A 23,563-nucleotide genomic window follows, 5' to 3' on the forward strand; every position below is an offset into this window, starting at 1 on the left:
TACAAACCAGTTAAAAACCAGGTGTTAAATAGGCTTAAAATATGTTTGAAGTAATGATTTAAAAACAGATATTCCAGAACCTCAGGGCCCTCAACTAGAAACTAATAGGTGATGGTTGGAAGATAACGGAACAGAGGGAGTTAGTGGCTCTGTAATAAAACAGAAAGTTGTGGGTAAAAAAGTTATTACAAGTTATTACAAGTTACTAAAGAGTCTTCATCTGCCCCCATTGTTTTGCAAATGTAGTAAAAGTGGACTCTGCCTCCACCGTCTGTTCACAGCAGGTAAAGCTGCAGCATGTGAGACTGGAAAAGGAAAAACAGCAACTTTCGCCCCTCTAAGAATGCAGCTGTTCACTGCTTTCTTAAAATCATTGATCCACACACTTACAAGAAGTGTTTGGCATTGAAAAATAACTAGAATAGCACTTAGTAGAGTGCAGACCCCTGCCAAGGCCAAACAATCCTACACGTCTAACTCTTATAAGAGAAAAAGAAAAAAAGAAAACATTAATGATTCATGTGCTATTTGGTATTAGATAGATAGATAGATAGATAGATAGATAGATAGATAGATAGATAGATAGATAGATAAATGAGCCTTATTACTAAAAGTCTGTATACTAAGCATGCCAACAAGTAATTTTATTTAAAAGAAATATAATAAATACCCTCTAAATTTAAAATGAGATCTTCTTATTGTGCACCAAATGTGTGTTTTTAAATAAATAATATCAATGTATTATTCTCCAACACAAAAGGCAGAAAATCTACACAGGCTGTTTTTTTGTTTTTTTTAAATGAAACTGAAGGTTACACTTCAGAAAAAAACTAAGAGTTGCAGTTCACACAAGGACTGTGCAGACAGGAAACACCACCTTCCGTTTTTGTCACCATCACATGGAGGTTGATGGTTTCTTTTTTGTACAGGATCTGTTGCAAATACTTATCACGAGCAGCTGCGGAAATGACAGCCGTTACCCAAACCACTGCTGAAGCAGGTAAGCGGTTTCCTAATGTATTGTTCTGTAGCTTTGACTGATCCTGTATGTGAAAGAATGTTGTTTGTTTTTACAGTTTGCCCAACCCGATCTGATCTGATCCTCTGGAAGTAATCGACTGAAAGTGTGCTGGGAAGTTTACCTCTCAGATGAAGACCGCTGATGAGGAGCATCAATGCACAGATCAAGGAGAGGATGTGAAAAACATGGAGGAAAAGAGGGCTGCTGATAGAACCGATGAGGTTTTACAAGGTGAGAAGGTCAAATTTTAGAACTAGAAGGGCACTCGGTAAACACATACATCCCCAAGGCAGATTGACCACTTTATTGCCATATTGCATTTACATAATGTACAGGTTTCTGCAAACTGTTAGGGTTAGGGTGTTATTAAACACAGGGAAAATAACTGTCCTCTATATTGAAATGAATAAAGATCACCTTGCTGAAATTACTTATTTTGATTTTTAAAATCTGGATCATTATCCAGATCTGCACAAAATGTCACCTGTTCATAAATACTAGCACTCTATGGATGTTTTTTTCATAAAGATCTGTGGATTATTTCTTGAGAAATTAAAAAAAATGTAATGTAAAAAACAACAACATCTTGATCAGCCCCTGATTGGCTCTGCACCAAAAATGTTATGGCTTCTTCCTTGGCTTGTGCCACAACCCTCCACAAGATTTCATGGAACTCTGTTGAGTAGTTTTTCCGTAATCCTGCTGCCTAAACGCAGATGAAAACATAACCTGGGGTAAAAATACCAAACACTGCAAGGAAGTGGATCCAGTGCTGAGATAAGATTTGTCATTAACAATGACATGTATTCTCTTGTTTTAGAACTCAGTTTTACTACTACTACTATACATTTTTCCATCTCAACCTGTTGAAGCCGAGTTTTGTTGTTTCTCTCAGGGTCACTTGAGTCTATCCAGGATCTGGTTCATCATTTACCTCCCAGCATCTGTGCTCAGAGTGGAAGCAGCGTGGTCGCTCCCTCCATCTACAATTCTAACATCGGCAACTTAAACATCACTATCTCCTCAGTCAGCCAAGGTATTCAAGATTCAAGATTCAAGATTCATGTGGACACAGTATAAACAGTGAATGTAAAAGACGAGGTTCGGGCTCTGCTGATCTTTTATTTTCTTCCTCGGCAGGTAGTATCGTTGAAGCACTGAACCAAGACAGCTGTGGGTCTCTGCAGCTCCAAAGTGAGTAGTTCATACAACCCATCACCTTCAAACGTTTAGGAATTTGACATATTGACAGAAAAGTTTGAATCCTGACTGAACTTCATACGCATTTTCACAGGCAACAAAGTAGCCGAATGTCAACGGAAACTGCGAGAGACACTAAAGAGGAAGTTCAGCCACCTGCTTGAAGGGCTCACAACCCACAAGGAAAACAAAATACCCCTCAATAACATCTACACGGAGCTCTACATCACCGAGGGAGGAAGTGCCGAAGTCAATAAGGAGCATGAGGTGAGGCAGATTGAGACGACATCCAGGATGCCTGTGGCCCAGGAGAAATCAATCCACTGCAATGAAATCTTTGCTCCTCCACCAGGACGACACCACCACCATGTCAGAACGGTGATCACGAGGGGAGTGGCCGGCATCGGAAAAACGGTATCTGCCAATAAATTCACTCTAGACTGGGCTGATGAGATAGCTAACACCGACCTGGAGTTTGTGTTCCCCCTCGCTTTCCGAGAGCTGAATCTGATGACAAAAAAAACCTTCAGTCTAGAGGAGCTTCTCTGCGTCTTTTTCCCTGATACGAAAGACACAGGAATCTTCACTAATAGTAAAAGTAAAATGCTCTTCATCCTGGACGGTCTGGACGAGAGCCGCCTGCGCTTGGACTTCAACAAGAATGAAATCGTCTCCGATGTGAAGCAGTCGACCAAAATCGCCGTGCTTGTGACCAATCTCATCAGGGGGACACTGCTCCCCCAGAGTCTTGTTTGGATCACATCTCGCCCAGTGGCTTCCAGTCAGATACCCATGGAGTATGTTGACCTGGTGACCGAGGTCCGAGGGTTCAACAACCAGCAGAAAGACGACTACTTCCGGAGGAAAATTGCAGATGAGAGCTTGGCAAACCGGGTGATCGCCCATGTGAAATCCTGCAGGAGTCTTCACATCATGTGCCACATACCAGTCTTCTGCTGGATGGCGGCGAGTGTTCTCGGGAAACAGTTGGCGATGACCGACAGTAAAGACACGCCAAAGACTCTCACTAAAATGTACATACACTTCCTGTCTTTGTACGTGCAGAAGAGGTTGCCTGGAAGACGAGAGTCAAACGCTGATGTCAGAGATAACCTCATCTCGCTGGGCAAACTGGCCTTTAAAGAGCTTGAGAAGGGCCACTTGATCTTCTATGAGAAAGATCTCATCAAATACGAAATAAACGTTTCGCAGGCCTCCATGTTTTCAGGAGTCTACACACAGATCTTCAGCGAGGAGCTGTCACTCGGCGAGGAGAAGATGTTCTGCTTTGTGCACCTGAGCGTGCAGGAATTCTTCGCCGCATTGTACGTCTTCCTCATGTTCCACAACAACAACGACAACGTCCTGGTGAAGAAGTCGTCTGCCTCGAGACTCTTCCAGTCCCGAAACTCTTCAGAGGTCATCCTCTATAAGGAGGCCGTGGAAAAGACTCTGCAGTGTGAGAATGGCCATTTCGACATCTTTCTGCGCTTCCTGTTGGGCTTGTCTCTGGATTCCAGTCAGACCCTGTTGAAACATCTAATGACCAGCAACAGAACAAACGAACGGACCAGAGCAGAGATCATCAAACACATCAAGGAGAGGATCAGGTCGAGTCCGTCCACAGACAGGTGCCTCAATCTCTTCCACTGCCTCTACGAGCTGAACGACCAATCGCTTGTGGAGGAGATTCAGAGCTGCCTCAGCTCGGGCAGTCTGAACACAGCCAAACTGTCCCCTGCACAGTGGGCCACTCTGGTCTTTGTCCTGTTGACGTCAGAGGAAGAACTGAGTGTGTTTGAGCTGAGCAACTACACCAGGTCTGAGGAGGGGCTTGTGAGGCTGCTGCCCATTGTCAAAACAGCTCAAGTGGCAAAGTAAGTGTTTTGATGAAATTCTAAATTCAATGGCACTTGGTAGAGCACATACCTTTGCCAAGGCCCAGCAGTCCTTTAAAATTCAACCACGCTGCACTACAGACTGTAGAAAAAAAGATGGACGAAAGTGAAGCCAAAGCATCTCGCTTGCCCCCTGGTGGCTTACCTCCTCCATGTTAGTGCATAGGACCCTTGAGCAAACTCAAATAATTAAAGTTTGTGTCAAATAAAAACATTTCAAAGCGGTTTTCTGTCATTTTAGGTGTAGTAGGGACACCTGCTCACCCTATTCTGAGCAGGGGGGGATAATACAGAGTCTGTCTAACCAACAGCATATGGATGAGGAGCCACTTCAGGAAATGATGCTGCCTTCTGGCCTTTTTGTGGCCCAGACAGATTGGATGTGAGCCTAAAGTTGCCCACTGGTAAAACAGCAAATGTGGCCCAAATATCCCAACACTAAGGTGAGCATTTTGGCAAACATATGGTGCTCTAGGCAAGTTGTAATCCGGATGTGAACCTAAAGTGGCACATATGGTAAATGGTAAATATGACCCAAATGGCACAAATCCCTACCTTTGACCTATAGCTCACCCAGACATGGCAAACAGGAATGGGCAACCAAAGCGCCATCACTCCATGCTGTATGTGAGCCGGATGTGGAATGTCCGGGCCATATCAAGGTCAAAACAATTTTGCAACCTGGGTATCATTTCTTTATTACATTATTGACCTCTCCTCTCGCCTTTTCTATTCCAGTCTAAAATCATGTAATCTCACTGTGACCTGCTGTGAAATCCTGGCAAACTGCATCGGCTCGTCGAGAATTAGAGAGCTGGACCTGAGCAACAACAACCTGACAGACTCAGGGATTATACTGCTCTCTGCTGGACTGAAGAAAATCAAACTGGAGACACTGAGGTCAAAACCCGATGTTTCTTTCTTTTTTTCTCCAAGGTTTTTTATCTGTGAGTGAATGGTTTTAGACTTTCTCTTTATTCTCTGTTCTTTTAGACTGAGGAGCTGCAGCTTGACTGATCAATGCTGTGGCGCCCTGGCCTCATTTCTCAGCTCAGCATCCTGCCAGCTCAAAGTCCTGGACCTCACTGACAACGACTTTCAGGACACAGGAATCTCAGTGCTCGCCGGTGGACTGGGGAGTCCTCATTGCAAACTGGAAATACTCATGTGAGTGCCCTCGAGTGAAATTCCATTCCAGATGAATAATTTAAAAGGAGCGTACAGTGCAGAGCCAAACATGCAGACTCTGCTCGCTGCTGTCATTTGTGATGGCGATCAAGACGGATAAAATGTCTTGGTGTCTTCTCTCGAAGTTTGTCCCTGTGCAGAGTGACAGAAGAAGGCTGCACTTACCTGGCATCTGCTCTGAACTCATCCCGTCTGAGGGAGCTCAACCTGAGCTACAACCACCCAGGAGACCTGGGCCTGCAGCTGCTGTCTGCTCTGCTGGACGACCCACAATGCAGCCTGCAGAAACTCAGGTAGAGTCCACTACAGAGCCGGAACGAGGAATATGTCATTAAACACAGCCACAGAGCCCTGTATTGATGATACCAAACTGTTTTTATTTTTAATAAAATAATGTTTATTTCATGACTTTACAGTAAACGTGAATGTTGGCCAAAATATAGATTGTTTTTAGCCTGATATCAGTAAAAAAACATCTCCTATATCACCTGTAATAATTAAAGGCACCAAATGAAAAATCTCTGTTCATCTATTATGTTTTAGTGTGGAAGAGTGTGGTGAATCCAGGATTCAGCCAGGTCCAAAGAAATGTGAGTAACCAGCACTTTGTACTTCTACTTCTTTGTTTCCGTCTAATCTCATAAAACAGCTCCGGGTAACATTTAACACTGACAAACATTTCTGTTGAATTGAATCAGATATCACCAAACTCAGCCTGGACCCAAACACAGCTCACGAAGACATGGCTCTGTCCGAGGAGAACACGAAAGCGGAGCGTTGGACTAAGCAGCCGTATCCCGACCATCCCGAGAGGTTTGATTTCTGGAGACAGGTGTTGTGTCAAGAGGGACTGAGCGGCCGGTGCTACTGGGAGACAGAATGGAGCGGGAGAACTTTCATAGGAGTAGCCTACAGACGTATGTGCAGGAAGGGAGAGGAAGACGACAGCTGGTTGGGCAGGAATGACTCCTCCTGGGGCCTGAGCTGTACAAACGATGGCTTCAGGGCCGTGCACAGCACCACAAACACCGCTCTGACCATCACACCCAGCTCCTACAGAGTAGGAGTCCTTCTGGACTGGTCAGCGGGGACACTGTCGTTCTACCTGGTCTCCTCCTGTGCCTCACTGACCCTCCTCCACACCTTCCACACTTCCTTCACTGAGGCCGTCTACCCAGGGTTTCAGCTTGCCTGGGTGGGCGCCACAATCAACCTGTGCTAAAAATCACCAGGACATAAAGCAATGCTTCATATTCCTCCTGACCTCATGATTTCCCCTTGCTCTCTACACTTAAAGGTTCAGTGCATGCAAATAAAAAAGTTGAATTATTGCACTGTGGTTATCATCCACCAACAACCAGTGCAGTTTTAGAGCACTAAAGTTTTCACTGTGACCTTTGACCACTGAAATCATCTGAGAGTCCAATTAACTGGACAAAATTTGGAGGAATTCACTTAAGGCACAATTGATATATCACATTCATCCGTCACATGTGACTATCTATGAGGTTTCAACCCTTTTATTTCTAATTACAACTTTTCTTTTTTGGTAGTATTTCCTTACCCTTATTGGGGGTTAAGGACAGAGGATGTTGCACCCTGTTAAGCAGTGTGGAGCAAATTGTGACTTGTGAATATGGGCTATACAAATAAAATTTGATTGCTTGAAAAGAGGTCACAGCAACCTTGACCTTTGACCACATAAATCTGTTGATCTCGAATCCAAGTTAAATTTACATCAAATTTGAAACAAATTCCCTCAAGGATGGGACGGACGAACAACACGAAAACATATTGCCTCCAACCACTGGCTGTCCCAAGTGTGGAGTCAAAAACATGTTTTCACCTCTGTAACTGTGGAAATAACAAAAAACTGTATTTGATATCAACACAGCCACTTGAGAGGTAGTGGAAAATGTTTTGTCGGGAAAAAAACTAAGGGAAAATTGTACAATAATGCAAATGTCATTATTAGAACAATGTGAAGCTAATATATGTACATTTATTATTTTCTAATAAAGGCTTTCTCTCGGGGAGACAAAGAAAAAACGAGAGAAGCAACGTGTGGAGTTTCGTTTTAACCTCATTTTATTAGCAGTCCCAAGAGGCAATGAAAAAAACAAATCAAAGAAAAAAGAAAAGGAGAAGAAATTAAGATTACAGTCGAGACAATGGGTCGAACTCCGTGAACGTAAAGATGGAACAGAGGGCGACACACACACACCAAATGAACACGAAAGTCAAAGTAAAAGAAAAAAAATTAGAACGGAAAGTGATAAATGAAGAACACTGAAATAAATCTCATGGGTAGAATGTGTGTGTGTGTTGGCTGATCCCTCTGTTCCTCAGAAGAAATTCACCAGGACCGACCCTGCATTCACTCACTCACACACACTCTCTCTCCCTCACACACACACACACAGATCACAAAGCCAGTCTTTATTTCTCCGGTAAAAGCCATGATTTTAAATTTAGGCCATTTTTGTGACAGAGAAACCAACCATCAACAAACCACAGCTGCTCAGGCAGGTCTTTAAAATTGTTATTTTCTTATTAATTCTGTACAGATTATATATTTTATTTACACACTGAACTCAGTCAGTGCGGAGACAACTCAAAGTTTGCAAACATGAACTCATGTCTGTTTATCAGCCTTCCCTCTGTTTATTTCTGTCGGCTTGAAAATGCATTTCTATACATTTTAGGACATCAAAACTCTTCATTAATATAGAGTCTGCCGCACTACATACCATCAACAGACAGTATTATCCTCAGTCAGAGGATTCTCCATCGCCGTCATGCTGAGATCAAAACTTCACATCCTCATTTTTTTCCCTCTCATTTAGTCTTTTGTCCTTTATTCCATCTCTGACCTTTCCCAGTGCTGCATAGACTTAAAACTCCCCCAACAGAATCATGACAGTGATTTGAAATACACATCTGGTTTGCCCGTGAGTAAACAGGGGGCAGATGTTCATGCCGACAAAGAAAACTCAACTGAGGCCGATATCAAACAAATCTGCATGATACGAATTACCGTAATGACTGTGTTTTCAGCGCACCATATTTTTCAGTAGATCTGTCGACACAGAGCAGATTATATTCTAAATGCAGGTGAAAACTTGCCAGCTGTTCATCTAGGTGCTTAAATTCACACTTGAACCTAGAGCCACATCGGGAAATAAGAATCGGGCAGCGGTCAACTAATCCTCACATCTGGAAACAAACAAACATGATTGGAGGAGCATGGGAAGGGGGTACTAAGGCCATGATTAAATGGGAGAAGAGACAGAAAGAACAGCATTTAATATGTAATTCCATTTATGTCTTGTATGTAGATGTCCTTCACTCTATTTGGATTCAATCATATAAAAAGTGTTTGCTATCTAAGGGTCATTTATGCACCCAAAACAGCCTTTCAGTGCTAATAATAAGACAGTACACCGACTACGTCAACATCAGCCCCCTCCATCGCTCATTTAATCTGTTGCATACATGTAATTGTTCACTTGTGTATATACATTACCCTCCCTCCTCACTTATTCTGCTCCTGCTGTGATAGGGCAGTAGATTACAGGCAGAGAAAACCTCTATTGACATCACATCCACTCCTCTCTCTCTCTCTCTCTCTCTTCCCCCACACGCGCACGCACACACACACACACACACACACACTCACACACACCCTCACATGATGAGATCCGCCAGCTGGTCTGTGGCAAACAGCAACGAGAGCTTTAGTTTGTTAGGCTTAAAAAAAAAAAAGATGATAAAGCGCTTTCTTTCTTTCATGAGGAGTGGTGAACCAGGTGGGTTGGGTCAGCGGTGGTCGGGGGTCATACGGGTGAACAAAGGGAAACTCTGAGTGGGGGGAGGGGGCGCCTAGCTGAGAAGCTGGCGGATCTCCTTGTGCATGTGACACAAGAAGTCCACGTATGACGCTCCCCCGCTGGCGCTCTTGTCCTCGACCAGGAAGTGCCTGAATATCAGCTCGGCTTTGTCTTCCTGTTTCACCACCATCAGCTGAGAGGGAGAGATGAGAAGATGAGAAGTGTAAGGAAGGGAAGAAGAACAGAGCAGGCAGGAGGAGGGCTGGGGGTCAAACATTTGACTGAGGGAGAGAAAAAGAGAGAACTTGCCTTCATGTATCGTGGTCGCTGTGCTCTGAAGGAGTCAACAATTTCTCGGAGTCTCTGAGAGAACGGGTTGTCCAGCTCTGGTAGATTTGCCTGAGAGTCGGAGGACAGACATTCAGAGACGTCAGAGCACACTTTAACTAACAGGGTTGAATCAATATCACAGCAGTGCTAATAATCTTCCAATAATTGACGATAAATGTCCTCATTAATGAAAAATCAATAATAATTGATGTTAGCTTTTAATTACAATTTGTGTGGAATCAAAACAACAACAATATGTCTCTCTGATATGATTCTCACCATGCTCGGGTCGATCTGGCTGAAGCTCGGCGTGCCAAAGATGTTGAGCAGCAGCTCCTGCTGAACGCTGGCTCCCACCCACAGGAAGAGGTGGAGCCCCGTCTCCAGGATGTATACTCCTCCTTTCGACAGCCTCTCCTCCGAGTCCCTCACTGCCATCGGCAACGACCCGCTTTCAAGCTTAATCTGGAAAAACAAAGAGATATAACACTATTAGATGCCATCTGCTGATCAAACTGCTCTGTTTGTGTGTGTGTGTGTGTGTGTGTGTGTGTGAGATCTCACCAGTGGCAGTAGGCGGGGGTAGAAAAAGACGTGGGTCTCTGAGACGTCCATGCCGCTGATCAGCTGCCTCAGGTAAGCTCGGTCGTCCAACGAGACGTCGGCTCCCGGCAGCAGCACGTCGCTCTTCAGCACGCAGTTCAGATAGACGGGTAACAGCTTCATGCACTCTGGGAGGATCAGCTGGAAAATACACACATACATAAAACTTTAAAGCAGGGGAGCAAAGGAGTGAATATGATGTCAGCGGAAAGTGAAAGTGCTGATGTTTTCCGTACCTGACCAGCCGATGACGGGCTTGCACAGTTCTTCCGGTAGCAGGCCAGAATCTGAGCACACTGATTGACCAGAGTGTCTCTCACCGCCTTAGTTTGGTTGGTCAGGACGCCCCGGAAAGCTGTCGAACACATACACAGTGCAAACATTAACCGAAACAGCCACAAAGAAAGAAAAGTATAAAATAAATGGATTACTGTATTACAATGATCTCTTAAAAACAACAAACTAATTTATTCATAAAGCTGATTATAATTGGAGAATCAGACATATGCAGTGTAACATCTTCCACTCGTCTTTATCCTGGTGATTTAGCAATGTCCGGATTCATATTTACAAGGCTGCATATCTGTGAAGAACAGCCACAGTGTTCTACTGGTGCTAACTTGCAGCTCCACGGGAGAAGCTCTTACTTGGCTTTAAGAACAAATGTTTCTCATGTATTTCTCCACTTACGCCTTGTTCAGACTTTCAGAGTAAAATGCTGAGTGTGTAAAATTCTACTGTACGCTCTCCTCCTCCTCCCTGTTGAGCTCTGTGAGCCGTCCTCACCATATTTGGAGAAGAAGTTGATGATTGTGTCTGTCTCACAGTTGCGGTAGAGGTCAGCCAGCTGAGAGCAACAGTTGACAGCCATGTTGTGGACGCGGAGGCGCCTCTGTCCGCTGCAGCTGGTGTACAGCACGGCACACTGCGGGCAAACAGATGAGGCAGAGGTTTCTTACACACGAAAAGACTTTGTATTTGTTGTTTCTAGGATATTTTAGTCATTCAGTGAAGTCAAGAAAGTCGCTGCTTAAAAACACTGAGGGTCTACTCTTAAATTACTGGTCCTCTATGTTCTGACAGCTCTAGCGCTCTAATATAGCCTACGTTTGATGCCAGGTTATTTGATAATAACAAGAATGTCAGATGGCTACGATTTACCATCATCTGATAATTGATCATTGTTGTTTTAAAATATTTGATTTAAAACTCAAAATAAAATGTGTTTTTGTCACAAAGACAAATGTGCCCACCTGCATGAGTGCCCCTGTCTCCTCGCTGAGCTTGTCATCGTGTTTGAACTCGACAGTGACGGCCTTGTCACAGTCCAGGCCTGCCAGCTCCACATCTGTGGTATTACTCATGAAGAAGGAGCCGTAGAAGTCTGTCGCTCTGATACCTGAGGGACGGGAGTAAAACAGGTGAGGAGATTGTCACATTTCTTTCAATCTGACTATGTTTTTTCGTTTGGTTTTCAGCTAGGGAGTGACTTACCTGTGCTGGTTCGCACCCTCATGACGGCATCAAACCCTACTAGTTTCTGAACATCTCGTCTGAGGTCATTCAGGAATCGTTCTTGATCAGATGGAGCCTGGGATAAAGGAAACAAAAACACAATGAGAAACGAAAGCCTTTAATTTATCAAAACTCAGTATATCATGAACAGCAGGCAACACTCAAAATCATGGATGAAACACCTGCTGCAGCTTCAGGGTGAGACTGAAGGAAGGAAGAGAGTGATTTCTTCTCACCTGGAAGTAAGTGTATTTGTAGACTGAACCTCCGGTGGAGACGGGAACCACTGCTAACGTGGCAACATCCACAAACTGGTTCGGGAAGAGGAAGAGATCTACGCAGCAGCCCTGGGCCACACACTCCTTAGCGAGGGTGTTGTAGAAGCCGGCCTGGGGCTGAAACAGAGACTGAAGAGGAAGGAGAGTCAGCGTGAAGGAAGTGAATGAGTGATACATAAACAAAACATTATTCAAAATGCCTTGTTACGTTGAGTTAAAGCACAACTTGCTTCACTCGTGTTTACCTTCTCCTTATCTGTCCCAATCAGCTTCTTGTCTTCTCTGTTCTTTAATTTTCCAGGAGCCTCTGCGATTGGCAGAGAGGTGTGGAACACAAACAGCTTCCCAGCACAATCTGCAGCCTGAGAAAATGACACAGCAACATAGAAATCATTCTCTTTACAAGCCAAGTATCATGTATACAGACGTATTAAAAGCTACCCAAGTAATAACCTCTGATAAGGAAGGTTATGTTTTCACCCCTGTCTGTTTGATGGTTGGTTTTATAATTTTAGCTTTTTTAATCCTCAAACTGTGAATTAATTTATCAAGCCGTTAAAAGACTTTCCCGACTTTCCGTAGTGCTTACCTTCAGTGCCTCCAGTCCTGCCTGGATTACAGGTCCAAAGACCGTCTCCGTCTCCCTGGTGTCTGCAAACATCTCTGGGATCTGGTCCAGTAAACTGGAAAACACAAACAGCGTGTGATGAAATCGGATCAATTTGACTTTCCATCGAAACCTTGAGGATTTGTTGCAGTGCTTCGCGTCAGCCCACCTCTCGATAACTAGCCGGCTTTCGTTTACGTTGACCAGGAAACCATCGAGCAGGGGCACAAACATGTCCGACACATCCGACACCACCAACATCTGTGGCTGGGCCAGGCTCGACTTGACATTGTAGAAGTGCAAAACCTTGTTGTAGGTGACGAAACCCACCCGCACCACAGAATCCGTTTCTGGGTTCTCCCTGGACGCAGACACAAAGGAGGAGATGGGAAAAAGGTCAACATTTGGTCATGGGCTAGAAATGACTGTATAGACTAACTGAATTATCTAATATGCTTAATTAATATTTTTCCTTTCTCAAAACTTTTCCTTTTTTTCCCCCCTTATATTTTTTGATTCATTCATTCTATTTTGAGTCTTTCATCCTTGCTCTAATTTCCTCATTCCATCCTTGTAATTTCTTCCATCAGCCTTTTCTTCACTGGATCATTTCCCCCCCTATTTTCTTCCATTATTCTTTCCCTGTTTCTAGCAAATGATTCTTCCCTCTTCTCGTGTGTTACCTGGGCAGGTAGTCGAGAAGGGTCTTCAGTTCCTGGCAGACGATGTTGACCATGCCGCTCTTCACAGCGTTGTAGGACACATCGATGAGGAAGATGTAGGCTGGAGGCTGAGGGAGCTTATTGTTCTGTTGGGACAAGACAAAGTATGAAGATGCGTGTAAATTACAGTAAAATATTAATCACAGAGGAACTTCATTGCGTGTTCAGTTCAATGTGCTGCCTGAAAGTTACTTTTCTATCCAATCAATAAAAAGTAATCACTGATTCAATCCCAGAATAAAACCAGTCACTGAGTTGGTGTCGCAGAAGCAATTCTATGTTAATCTGAATCCTAAATCACGTCTAATTTTGGTCAAAACCACAGAGAACACAGCATTACAATATTAATAAAAACTTTCCACCATACCTGGACTTGTAGTGGGATTAAAATAAAGAAGACTAAGTGATGCAAATATATAATAAGTATATTACAAAGCCTTTAAATATTCTCATGGCTATATTTAGCTACGACAATATTTAAACAGAACATTTAATATCAGTTGCAGATCAGCCTTGGACTTTTGTGAGTGCACCATCTCATCAATACCAATATCGATTCCTTACCCATCAAGATAACACACCGTTTTGTTAGCTGCATAGAATCATTTCCAAACTGACGCCCATTAAATAAAACAGACACCGAGCCAATTTCACTGAGACCCAATTGAGCCTACAGGCGTTGCTTATATCAAATAATTGGATAAGGACTGACTACACTGCTAATTAATGTAGACCAGTCTATGCTGATATTTCCTTGGTGGTTATTGTTATTCCTGATGTCTTCGTTCATTATAGTTTCATTCATACCCATTTCTGAAACAAGCTTCTATTGCAAAGATTTACTCCTGCAGATCCTTGAGGAAACTCAGGAGTAAACAACCCATTGTGGATGCTATACCTTGGTACCAGGTCTTACCTTACAGTAGTCGACAGTGGCCAAGAACTCGTAGCTGCCCAGCGAAAGCTCCGGCCTGTCATAGCAGTCCACCCTCTTACCAGTGTGGTCCAGATGCTGGAAGTAATGTTGAGGCACTATGGGCAAACAGCGGAAGGATAAACAAAGCATATAAATACTCTTCCATTTATGAAAACATGTATTTCTTATTTATTCACTGCCCAATTAAATGAACACAAACTCACCCTCTGTGACACAGCTACAAAACCCACACTGGAAGCGGCGCCCGCCCTCTATGAACTGCATGTATGGACACATGTAGGCCTTGCAGCGGTTGCAGCGGATTGGACCACCCTCGCCATGGTCCACCAGGTACGGTGGGGTCTGTGCCAAAGAGGTTCATTGAAAAAGAGTCAGAGAATCATTATAAAGCAAAGAGAGTGATTTCATCTAAAACCTTTTATGGACAGAATTACTGAAACAGGAGGTTATGTGTGCCACACCCTTATGACTTAAGATCTACAACCTCTCTTCCCTACAGATGTTTTTCCTGCCAAAATGACGTAATATTAAACTACTCCAGTCTAGATACTGACGACAAATGCATGAAACAAGGTCATGAAACAAGGTCATGCAGCCACTCCCAGCTCTATGATTTTGAGACGGATTATCCCACTGACATCACAGGCGTGTCGTGATAATAATTACATATCGGGCATTGCCCTGAAAACTAATCTTTTTTCAAAATAAGCTCAGAGTAAAAGCTGTATAACTGGTACGAAAATCTCAGTAGAAGATAGAGTTGCAGTGTGGAATACACAGGGTGAAATACAGAGGAAGTTCACTGATCAATCAGATTAAAACTACAATCTATCCTCCATACTCAAAGGATTTTGTGACAAGGGAAATCTTTAGGTGGCGAACAGAATTATTCATAATATTACAATATTTCACATTTGTCAACAAAGTCCTATATATTCTGCACCTTGCTTGACTTTAAATAATGTATTTTCCTTTTTTGCTTTCTGATAGCGTTCCAATGGACTCACTTCTTCTCTTATCATGCAATAACATGTAGCCACATTTCAAATAAAGTCCTATTTAACAGGACTTCATCTACAATACCAGAGAGACGAGAGAGTGGAAGGAAGAAGGGTCTCACCTCATCTGGTGGCAGTGTGGCGAGGGGCTTGATGACGGCGGCCAGTGGCACTTGAGACTGCTTGGCCATGTCGGCTGTGCAAGGCATATTGTACGCTGTACAGCGAATAAACCTGGGACTGGCATTCCCTGGACACAGACACAATTCTTCAATCAATATCACAATAAATACATGGCAACATCCTTTTTTGACTTGTAACTAAGTGAAGAAATGAGATGACCTGTGTGAATGAATAACACTTCCTCAAGAATTGGAAATATGAAAGGGGTTAGTTAGTATGTCTTAAAAGAAAGTAGAAGCTACCTTGGTCTTTGACCTGAAAGTTGGTGGTGACCAGCGGTGGGGCCTGACCTCTGACCCCTGTAGTGAATGGCTCGTTGCTCTTAGCCCTGTCATCCTCTATTACCTGGATCTGAAAGGGAGAGAGAGGAAACAAGGTTTCTTAATACATAATCGTTCACACCATAAAAACATGTATGTTCACATAACACTGTCCCCGGGACTAACAAAGTTTAAAAGAGGAACACTTAACCACGCAGGAGAGGACTTTCACACAACCCCGACACACACACAGCTACTAAGCACACAATGAAATAAGTCAACATCTGTGGACAAAATATTCATAGTCAAGCCAAGACAAAGATGACGGTGGTACAGATTCATGCTGAAGCCGCTTGTGTAGACCAACAAGTATGATAAAAACAGATCTAAATGACATCCCCTAGGGAAAAAAGGGCAGGATTTATCAAGGCATGCCATAATCCAAGGAATTGTGGGTAAGTCAAAAGACTACAGGCCAGCATGCAAGGCATGGAAACAGATTAAGGGGGGTGGGGGTGGGTGGCAGGCTGAGCTGCATAAATGACAAACTGCAAAAAACTAAAGTAGAAATAATATGTCAAAGTTAAGATTACAAGAGAGTGTCAACCGTATCGTCTAACTCTCGGTTAAAGAAAGGAAATAATTTAATTTCCACAAAAAATTAAGTTTAATTTACAGTAACTATTTTATGGAGTATATTTCCAGTTCTACTGGACAAAAATAAGCAGGGTTCACCGAAGAATTAACAAACAACAAGTCTATATCGTTCTTATTTCTGACAGTAGCCATCTCTGACTGAGGGGTTTGGAAGGAAAGAATAAGAGGTGAGAGATGCAGGTTAGTGCAAGCGAGAAGAGGCGACAGGGATGCAGCAGCGGTAAAAGGCAGGCACACACACAGGAAACTTACTGGGCTGGGGATAGCGTCTGGATCTATTCTATGTCTTGATTTCTGCACAGCCGGCATGTCAGACGCTTGCTTTACATTCAAAAGTTTGTCCAGCAAATTGTGCGAAAACAGGACAAAATAAAAAAATAAATACAGAGTGAAAAGTTTAAAAAAAAGATTTGAGAAGAGAAATCTCAGTGATACTGCACTGAGCAGCAAGCAGCACTGTGGTTATTCAAACAGATACTGGTCAGTAGTGTTGATTATAGATTAGTGGTATTGTATTGGCTTCATGACAGGCAAGTGCATGTAGATATAAGTTAATATACCAGTAGCCACACATGCTGAGCAGCTCTACAGGTAAGAAGACTACAGAAGATCACAAACAAAGAGACAATACTACTGTTAGACTCTGTGCTACTACAGCTGGGCAGTACTCAGAGCAAAGGGGAAAAAAATATATATATATATATATATATAATTATATATATATACTGTGATAGTTAGAGGAGAATGTGACTTCCTGGGTTGGGTGAACACATTTTTATTTATTAGATTTATTATTTTTGGTATTGAACTATGATAGATATGATAGTGACATTCACAACATATTGCATTTTAGTAACTTGTTATATGACATAATAATAATTACAAATCCTGTTCAATGAAAGGATGACATAATAATAATAATACTAATAACAATTACTGCCCAGCCCTCCATGGTTACTGCAAAGTCATATACACACAGTGGACACTTTGTTAGGTACACCTGTACAGTCGAACCCAAAATGTCAACAGCAGGCGTCAACGCTGTGTTCGGGCTCTGTTGTAGTCGCCTGAGATGATCCACTTGTGGTCAAGCTTCTGCGTATGTGTATGAATCTTATGGGCGTCTCTTGATTAAGTTTATAGAGTTTGGCTTTTGATTATACTGTCAGAAATGTGTTAATTCAATTATATGTTAATTACTAAGATCATAGCTGGTTGTGTGGTCTTACTGGACAACATTAGACAGATGTGTTTCTATTTTTATCTCTTTAGACACATGAGGGAGGCAGAATATTATAAATAGATCCTCTGAATATGATGCATTACAGCAAAACACCACCACTGACCTCATTGTTAATTTTAATCAACACCTGGATGACGGAGTCAAACCCTGAACATGAAACGCATCATAAAAGGACTCTATGACACATTCGATTGCGTTGGACTTTATAGGTGTATCTAAAAACATGATCACTGAGTGTACATGTCGTGCTGCAAAGTCGTCATTCCTCACAACGACTCTGTCTCAAAATATTGTGTGATAAACAAATAGAAATACTACAACAAGTCGGTATGTGTCATAAATGAAGAACTCGGTAAATGTGTTTGTCTGCTCACCGGGCTAGGAATGGCATCTGGGTCAAGTCTTTTCTGTGCAGCTGGAGCAGGAGCTGGTGCTGGTGCAGGGGCTCCATAGTTTGGTTGCCCAGGATAAGGGCCTGCATAGCCAGGCTGAGGGCCTCTCACCTGCCCAAAAGCACCTTAAGAAGAAAAAGAAAACTGCTTAGCAATGGGAAAAAAAAGGTGACGGTAACAAGTAATAGCTTATAGTAAGCTGCAGTCTCCTCACCATTCTGCTGAGGAGGGTATCCACCCTGCATACCAGGCTGAGATGGAGGCTGCTGCAGGGGCCCAGGAGGGCACGGTGGGCCCTGTGGTCCTGGAGGCAGGTGGTTGCTTTGAGCCATGGAAGTTGGAGGCATCTGAGCTCTGGGAGGAGACGGTCCTGAGTGATAAGGTGATGGCTGGGATGGAGGGGGTTGCTGTTGAGGAGGCATGGGGCCTGGGTATTGGCCGGGGGGAGTGGAGGTGGGAGGGGGACCAGGGGGAGGAAAAGGTCCAGGTTGAGAGGAAGGAGGGGGTGCCCTGGGTTGGAAGGAGCCCTGGGCAGGGGGAGGCGGACCAGAGATGAAGGCAGGCTGGCTGGAGGGTGGAGGTGCTGAGGAGAAGGGGGGCTGGTTTGGGGGGAAGGACTGCTGTGGTGGGGACACTGGAGGAGCAGGAGCTTGGTTTGGTGGAGGCATGGGACCTGAGAAGGAAGAGGGAGGGAAGTTTTGTTGAGAGGAAGGAGGGGGCTGTGCAGAGGAGGTGAACGGCTGTTGAGAGGTAGGGGGAACAGAAGAGTTGAATGGCTGTTGAGAAGGAGGCAGTGGGCCTCCGTAGTATTGCTGAGAAGTTGCAGGGCCGCTGGGAGTTGGTGGCTGGGTGGGAGCCGAGGATGCCGGTGGAGGGGCTTGTGTGTAGGCGGGCGAAGGTGCGGCAGAGTAGGCGGTACTGATGGGAAGCTGGGAGGAGTGAGGTGGAACTGGGGAAAGAGAGCAAAAGAGAGCGTTTGTGAGGGACTACATGTATTTACATAATATTCAGGTTTCTGTTGAGGTATGTCCACAGCGAAGGCCATCTCATATTTAAATCATCATTCCAGTCAAGTATAAAGCCACCCAAATTTACCATATCCTGGCCCTGCTGGGGTTGGGGGTCCAGAGTTGATCTGCATCCCAGTCATCTGGTTGGTGACCTGATGCATTGTGGGTGGAGGCCCATGGTGTTGAGGATAGCTGGATTGCGACCCTGTCATGTTCACAGCTCCCTGGCTGTACGGCTGAGATACAGGAGGCCTAGAAAAACAAAATTCATTGAAGTCGCATTTCCACCCAACAGTACCCAAAACCTTTAGGCCCAAGAATCTTATATAAAAAACGTAACGTGTGGGAACATTTTAGTGACAAGAACAATCTATAAACATGTAACTACCTGTTTGGTGCTTGTGTCATAGGTGGGGGTCCATTCGGCATTTCCCCTTGACTGTGACTGTACTGATTATATTGTTGAGGCGCTGAGACTGGCGGGGCTCCAGATGTGGGAGGACCCCTGGCAGGACCTGAACAGCAGAGACAAGACATTACACACAAAGACCTTCAAAAAGCTAAAACCTGTTGCAAACAATTGTGGATCCGTTCTGATTTCAATCTTTCTGTTGTGACGAGATTAGTGGCTATAGGAAACTACAATTATTATATTCCACATTTTTCCAACAGTTAGGAGCACAGACAACATACTGATACAAGGACTGTGCTGAGAGGGTCAGTCGGTTTAATGGGACCAATCAAGACTGGGAATGAAAGCCACACCTGACATTTACAGGGATGTTTCTGGTTAGTCAGGTAGATCTCAGGAGCATTCATGTGAGGATTGTCCAACATGCAGGAGGCAGGACGTAATGTATAAATTCCAATGCGGAGATCACTTGTTTTTGTTTACAGCACAGCAACCCCTGCGTTGGCCTGTATCACCAAAAGCTTGAATCTTGTCTTTCCAAGTTGACATCTTTGTGCCTTCTACGTGTATGGCTCCTCTTTTTCATTTGGAGATATTTGTATTCTTATTGGGTTTTTTTTCAGTATTGCGTCTGTCGCATGTTAGACACATCATTCACACGCCCAATCGCTCACAGCATCCTCTACTGTATTCTCAGTTTTTACTAGGGGGCTGTAAGCAGAGACTGTTTTTGAATTGGAACATCTCTCTCACATGGGAAAATGTTTATCGTTACTTCAAAACTTAAGTAATAAAAAGTTTAGTAACTAGTCAGCCATTAATTATAATAGTCTCAGGACATGCTGGCAAGAATAATGCCTGTAGCTGCAGGGAGGACTTGATGATTGCAGACCATGTGGAGTGTGAAATGAGCAAGAAAAACACAGGAGGCAGTTACCTAAGTCAAGAGGAGAGGAGAGGTCAGAGACTGGGGTGGCTGCCACAGCCTTAGAGGGAAAGCTTGTGAAAGGAGAATAATCTGAAATAGAAGAAAATAGGGGGAAGAGGGCACACACACAGAGATGTAGGGAAAAGCGTAAAGCAACAGTAAGGAATGAGAGGGCATTTGATATTTAGATTAGTATGCACAGCGTCAGTGCTTTTCTCACACATACATGGTCATCCAGATGGCGGGAAGCAAGGTAATTGGCTCTGAGGATGCTTGCAGAGCATCACAGTTTACCCGAGCCGTTTTCAGACGTGACCTCAAGGTAAAATCCGGAGAATTGGCTACGGTGTTTACCCAGAGTTTGCCTTTCACACATGCACAACACAGCGGGAGGTTCTCTGCACAGTCGTGTTCACAATTGCAATAAATCCTCGGCATTATTCAGGTGAGAGGTAAAGCAGCCTGATGCAGCAGGCTGAGGCAGGAAGTGACGTATTGAGTCTGCTGCGGAGATCACTGGACTATGTTTACAGCAATCCGACACCTCATCTGCTCTTATCACCACAAACTCTCTTAACATCTTTGTCGGTGTCTTCTAGGTGTCTGACTCTGCCTTTTCACCGGAAGACTTTTGTTTCCCTTCAACTTCACCTGGATTTCTACGGACGTTATACCAGGAGGTCAGGCAGATAAAGTCCTTAGAAACTGCAAGTGAGCATCTAACTCGAACATTTGCGCTCACACATGCACCTCATCCGCAGAAAATACGAAGTGCGGAGTCCAGTGCATGTCTGAAAGCAGCTCTGGTGTCAATCTCTTTCACTCACTCAGATGCACACTTGCTCAGAAGCTGCATTTTACCTTGTGGTTGAGCCCCAGGCTGGTAGGCTGAAGCAGGGCCGTTGTAGGGTGCGTACGGGACAGGATATCCCGCATCCAGGGGAGCGTAGCCAGGATGGCTGTAGCCAGGCTGGGGCTGGCCATACGGAGAGGCCATTGGAGTGTGCTGGTTTACATTCATCCTCCTCAGTTCATCCCTAAATCTGGAAAGATTGTGAAACAGTTGTAAAAAGACTTGTCACCACTATGAGATAAACTCACTTAACCTGTTTCCAAGATGGAAACTGAGATTTCACTGCTGAGACTACTGTGAAAGTAGATCATGATGTTTTCATGATTTGCTCATAGAATATTCCATTCACATGTTACAGGGCAGAGTCAGATTATGACTCATACATACATACATCCAGTACATAATACATTACACAACCCAGGGGCATGCCTCATCAAGTGGTTGGTAACTGCTGTGTGTCAATGTCACAAAATGCAAAGAAAACTCAAATAGGAATGTACTTAAATGCATCTATTTTTAACTGCAAAGTCTCTCATTCAAGTGTTGTGTTGTCTAGTTTAGTTAAATGGTCCTTGAGCTGTGCTATTGTCAGATCTCTGTGAGGAAAGATTTGGAGGCAGTTGTGAGAAGACGGGACAGTCGCACACTGAGCAGTTCATCACACACCTGAACTAACAAACAACAAAATGGACAGCTACACAGCTCTTAGCTCTCAAGGTCTCCAGTCAGTAACACATCACACTTTGTTATGACGTTACTATTTCCTGGTTGAGTGACAACACCTTTATTGGCTTTTTGTGCCACACCCACAGATCGCTCCTTGGCCACTTAACAATTCACTTAACACACAAACTGACCAAACTGACTGTTGACACAAGTCACTTCCCCCAAACATGTACGGCAAACAAATCCACTAGACTTGTGATACTTTCTCAGAGAAATCAAAAGCCTGATATGATGGTGACACTCTCCTGGACTCATGCATGTGCCTGAGATAAATGTTTAACAGTGGAGTTATGACAAGGCCCCAGGTGAGTGGCTCGACTTACAGGCTCAGTCAGTCCTTCCACATCACATGTCAAGTGTGAGCCTCGCTAACAGACACACAAGAGTGGAGTTATGTATTCACTGAGGCCGGTGGAGAGTGGCCTCACCTGTATGACAGAGTGATGAGTATCAGCTAACAGACAAACACAGGCTAAACGAGCGGGGCCTTTGAATAATTCAGCAGTGCAGGTGCCACAACGAGAAATACAATCGCTGGAGCCCCACAGCTATTTAGTACGTAGGGCCTGTTGAGTGACCCACATCTGCTCTCACTGGCCGGGGTTGCACCATCACGGAACTCGGCTGGCTGGTTTGGAAATCCCGAAGGGACACAAACACATCCAAGATTAACAAATAAAGAACACAAGCTTAGTAGGAGTGAAGTGTGACAACAATAATGAAAGCTAGAGAGCCTAGCTACAAGCTAACAGGAGCCAAGTTCAGTGCCGCATTAGCATTAGCTCGCTGGCTAGCCGACATTTAGCAACACAACATGTCAAGCAATAAACCCTAAACACAACCCGGTGTGACGCGCGGTGCGGCTCACAGGCGCTGGTGTAAAAACAGCTTTCGTTTAATACACTTTAAGGTGGTGAGGGTTTGGTTCGCTGGCTGACGCTGGCAGCCGGTCAACCTGAAACACGATGACAGCAGCGAGCGGCTGAATCAGCTGTGGCCGGGGATAGCCACAACCGGACCTAGCATCCGTTAGCCTAGCAGCTAAGCTAGTAAAGCTCCAGGTACTCTGAGGGGCGATGCTAGCCGTCCATTAGCATGAGCTAACCGAAACAGAATCCCAAGCTCCGCCGTCAGTGGTCAGAGCCGGACGGGGGTATGAGCCTCATTAACCGGCCTCGAACCGAAACCTACCCCCGAAGTGTTGTGAATAGTAAAGGCTATCCTCTGTCCGGGGCGAGCTGAGAAACCCGGCGGCCGACGTCGTCCCGGGCTGTTTGTCACTAATCCCGTTTCTCCTCGGTGTCAGGAGCGGACATTCAGCGGAACTGCTGCAGCGCTGTGCCACGTCCACATCCGGACACCGTAGGGGGACTTCCTCCGCGTTCACCTCCTCTGCTGCACCGGAGCCAAACACCGGCTGCTGTCAACTGCACCGCAACCACAGGGTCATGTAATATCATTATATTATATCGATTATTTATCTATTGTTAAGTTGATTCAGATAAAGATCCTGGATCACAAATCACTTAATAGACTGTCATCAGGGAACAGGAGTTAATCCAAAGGAGTGGAAGAGAGGATAAAAACAAAAGTAATGAATTAGTCTGTACACACACACACACACACACTTAAACATATACATATATGCTCTCATATATACATATACATATATGCTCTCATATATACATATACATATATTAAAAGCACTTGAGAAGGAAGAACAAATGTAGTAATAATAATAATTATAACAACAACAACAACAATAACAATAA

General features: G+C 44.1%; 2 protein-coding genes across 5 annotated transcripts; one reads left to right on the forward strand and one right to left on the reverse strand.

Annotated features, from left to right (window-relative positions):
- The first annotated feature begins 840 nt into the window (after positions 1–840).
- Positions 841–7,376, forward strand: LOC118100173 (NACHT, LRR and PYD domains-containing protein 3). Its single transcript, XM_035144952.2, has 10 exons — positions 841–1,000; positions 1,077–1,252; positions 1,917–2,057; positions 2,162–2,215; positions 2,316–4,098; positions 4,858–5,019; positions 5,113–5,286; positions 5,433–5,600; positions 5,851–5,897; positions 6,006–7,376. Exons 2-10 carry the CDS (start codon positions 1,150–1,152, stop codon positions 6,527–6,529), a joined length of 3,156 nt encoding a protein of 1,051 aa, XP_035000843.1. The 5' UTR covers positions 841–1,000; positions 1,077–1,149; the 3' UTR covers positions 6,530–7,376.
- Positions 7,373–23,186, reverse strand: sec24c (SEC24 homolog C, COPII coat complex component). 4 transcript variants are annotated; one of them, XM_035144946.2, is made up of 25 exons: positions 22,983–23,186; positions 21,074–21,255; positions 20,222–20,302; positions 19,261–19,387; positions 18,958–19,124; positions 18,077–18,811; positions 17,845–17,987; positions 16,480–16,548; positions 15,553–15,661; positions 15,250–15,377; positions 14,333–14,471; positions 14,109–14,224; positions 13,154–13,278; positions 12,640–12,831; positions 12,453–12,546; positions 12,109–12,225; positions 11,822–11,992; positions 11,565–11,661; positions 11,324–11,469; positions 10,857–10,995; positions 10,307–10,425; positions 10,032–10,211; positions 9,747–9,932; positions 9,447–9,536; positions 7,373–9,330 (listed from the first exon to the last, which is right to left on the reverse strand). In XM_035144946.2, the coding sequence occupies exons 2-25, from the start codon at positions 21,231–21,233 to the stop codon at positions 9,190–9,192; spliced, it is 3,771 nt and encodes a 1,256-aa protein (XP_035000837.1). In that variant the 5' UTR covers positions 21,234–21,255; positions 22,983–23,186; the 3' UTR covers positions 7,373–9,189. The 4 variants fall into 4 exon arrangements, with proteins under 4 accessions (XP_035000837.1, XP_035000840.1, XP_035000839.1 ...); XM_035144949.2 differs by lacking the exon at positions 20,222–20,302; XM_035144948.2 differs by lacking the exon at positions 16,480–16,548 and having other exon boundaries at positions 22,983–23,183.
- Between the last annotated feature and the right edge of the window lie 377 nt (positions 23,187–23,563).

Source organism: Hippoglossus stenolepis, chromosome 21, assembly GCF_022539355.2.
Source record: "Hippoglossus stenolepis isolate QCI-W04-F060 chromosome 21, HSTE1.2, whole genome shotgun sequence".
Classification (NCBI taxonomy): domain Eukaryota; kingdom Metazoa; phylum Chordata; class Actinopteri; order Pleuronectiformes; family Pleuronectidae; genus Hippoglossus; species Hippoglossus stenolepis.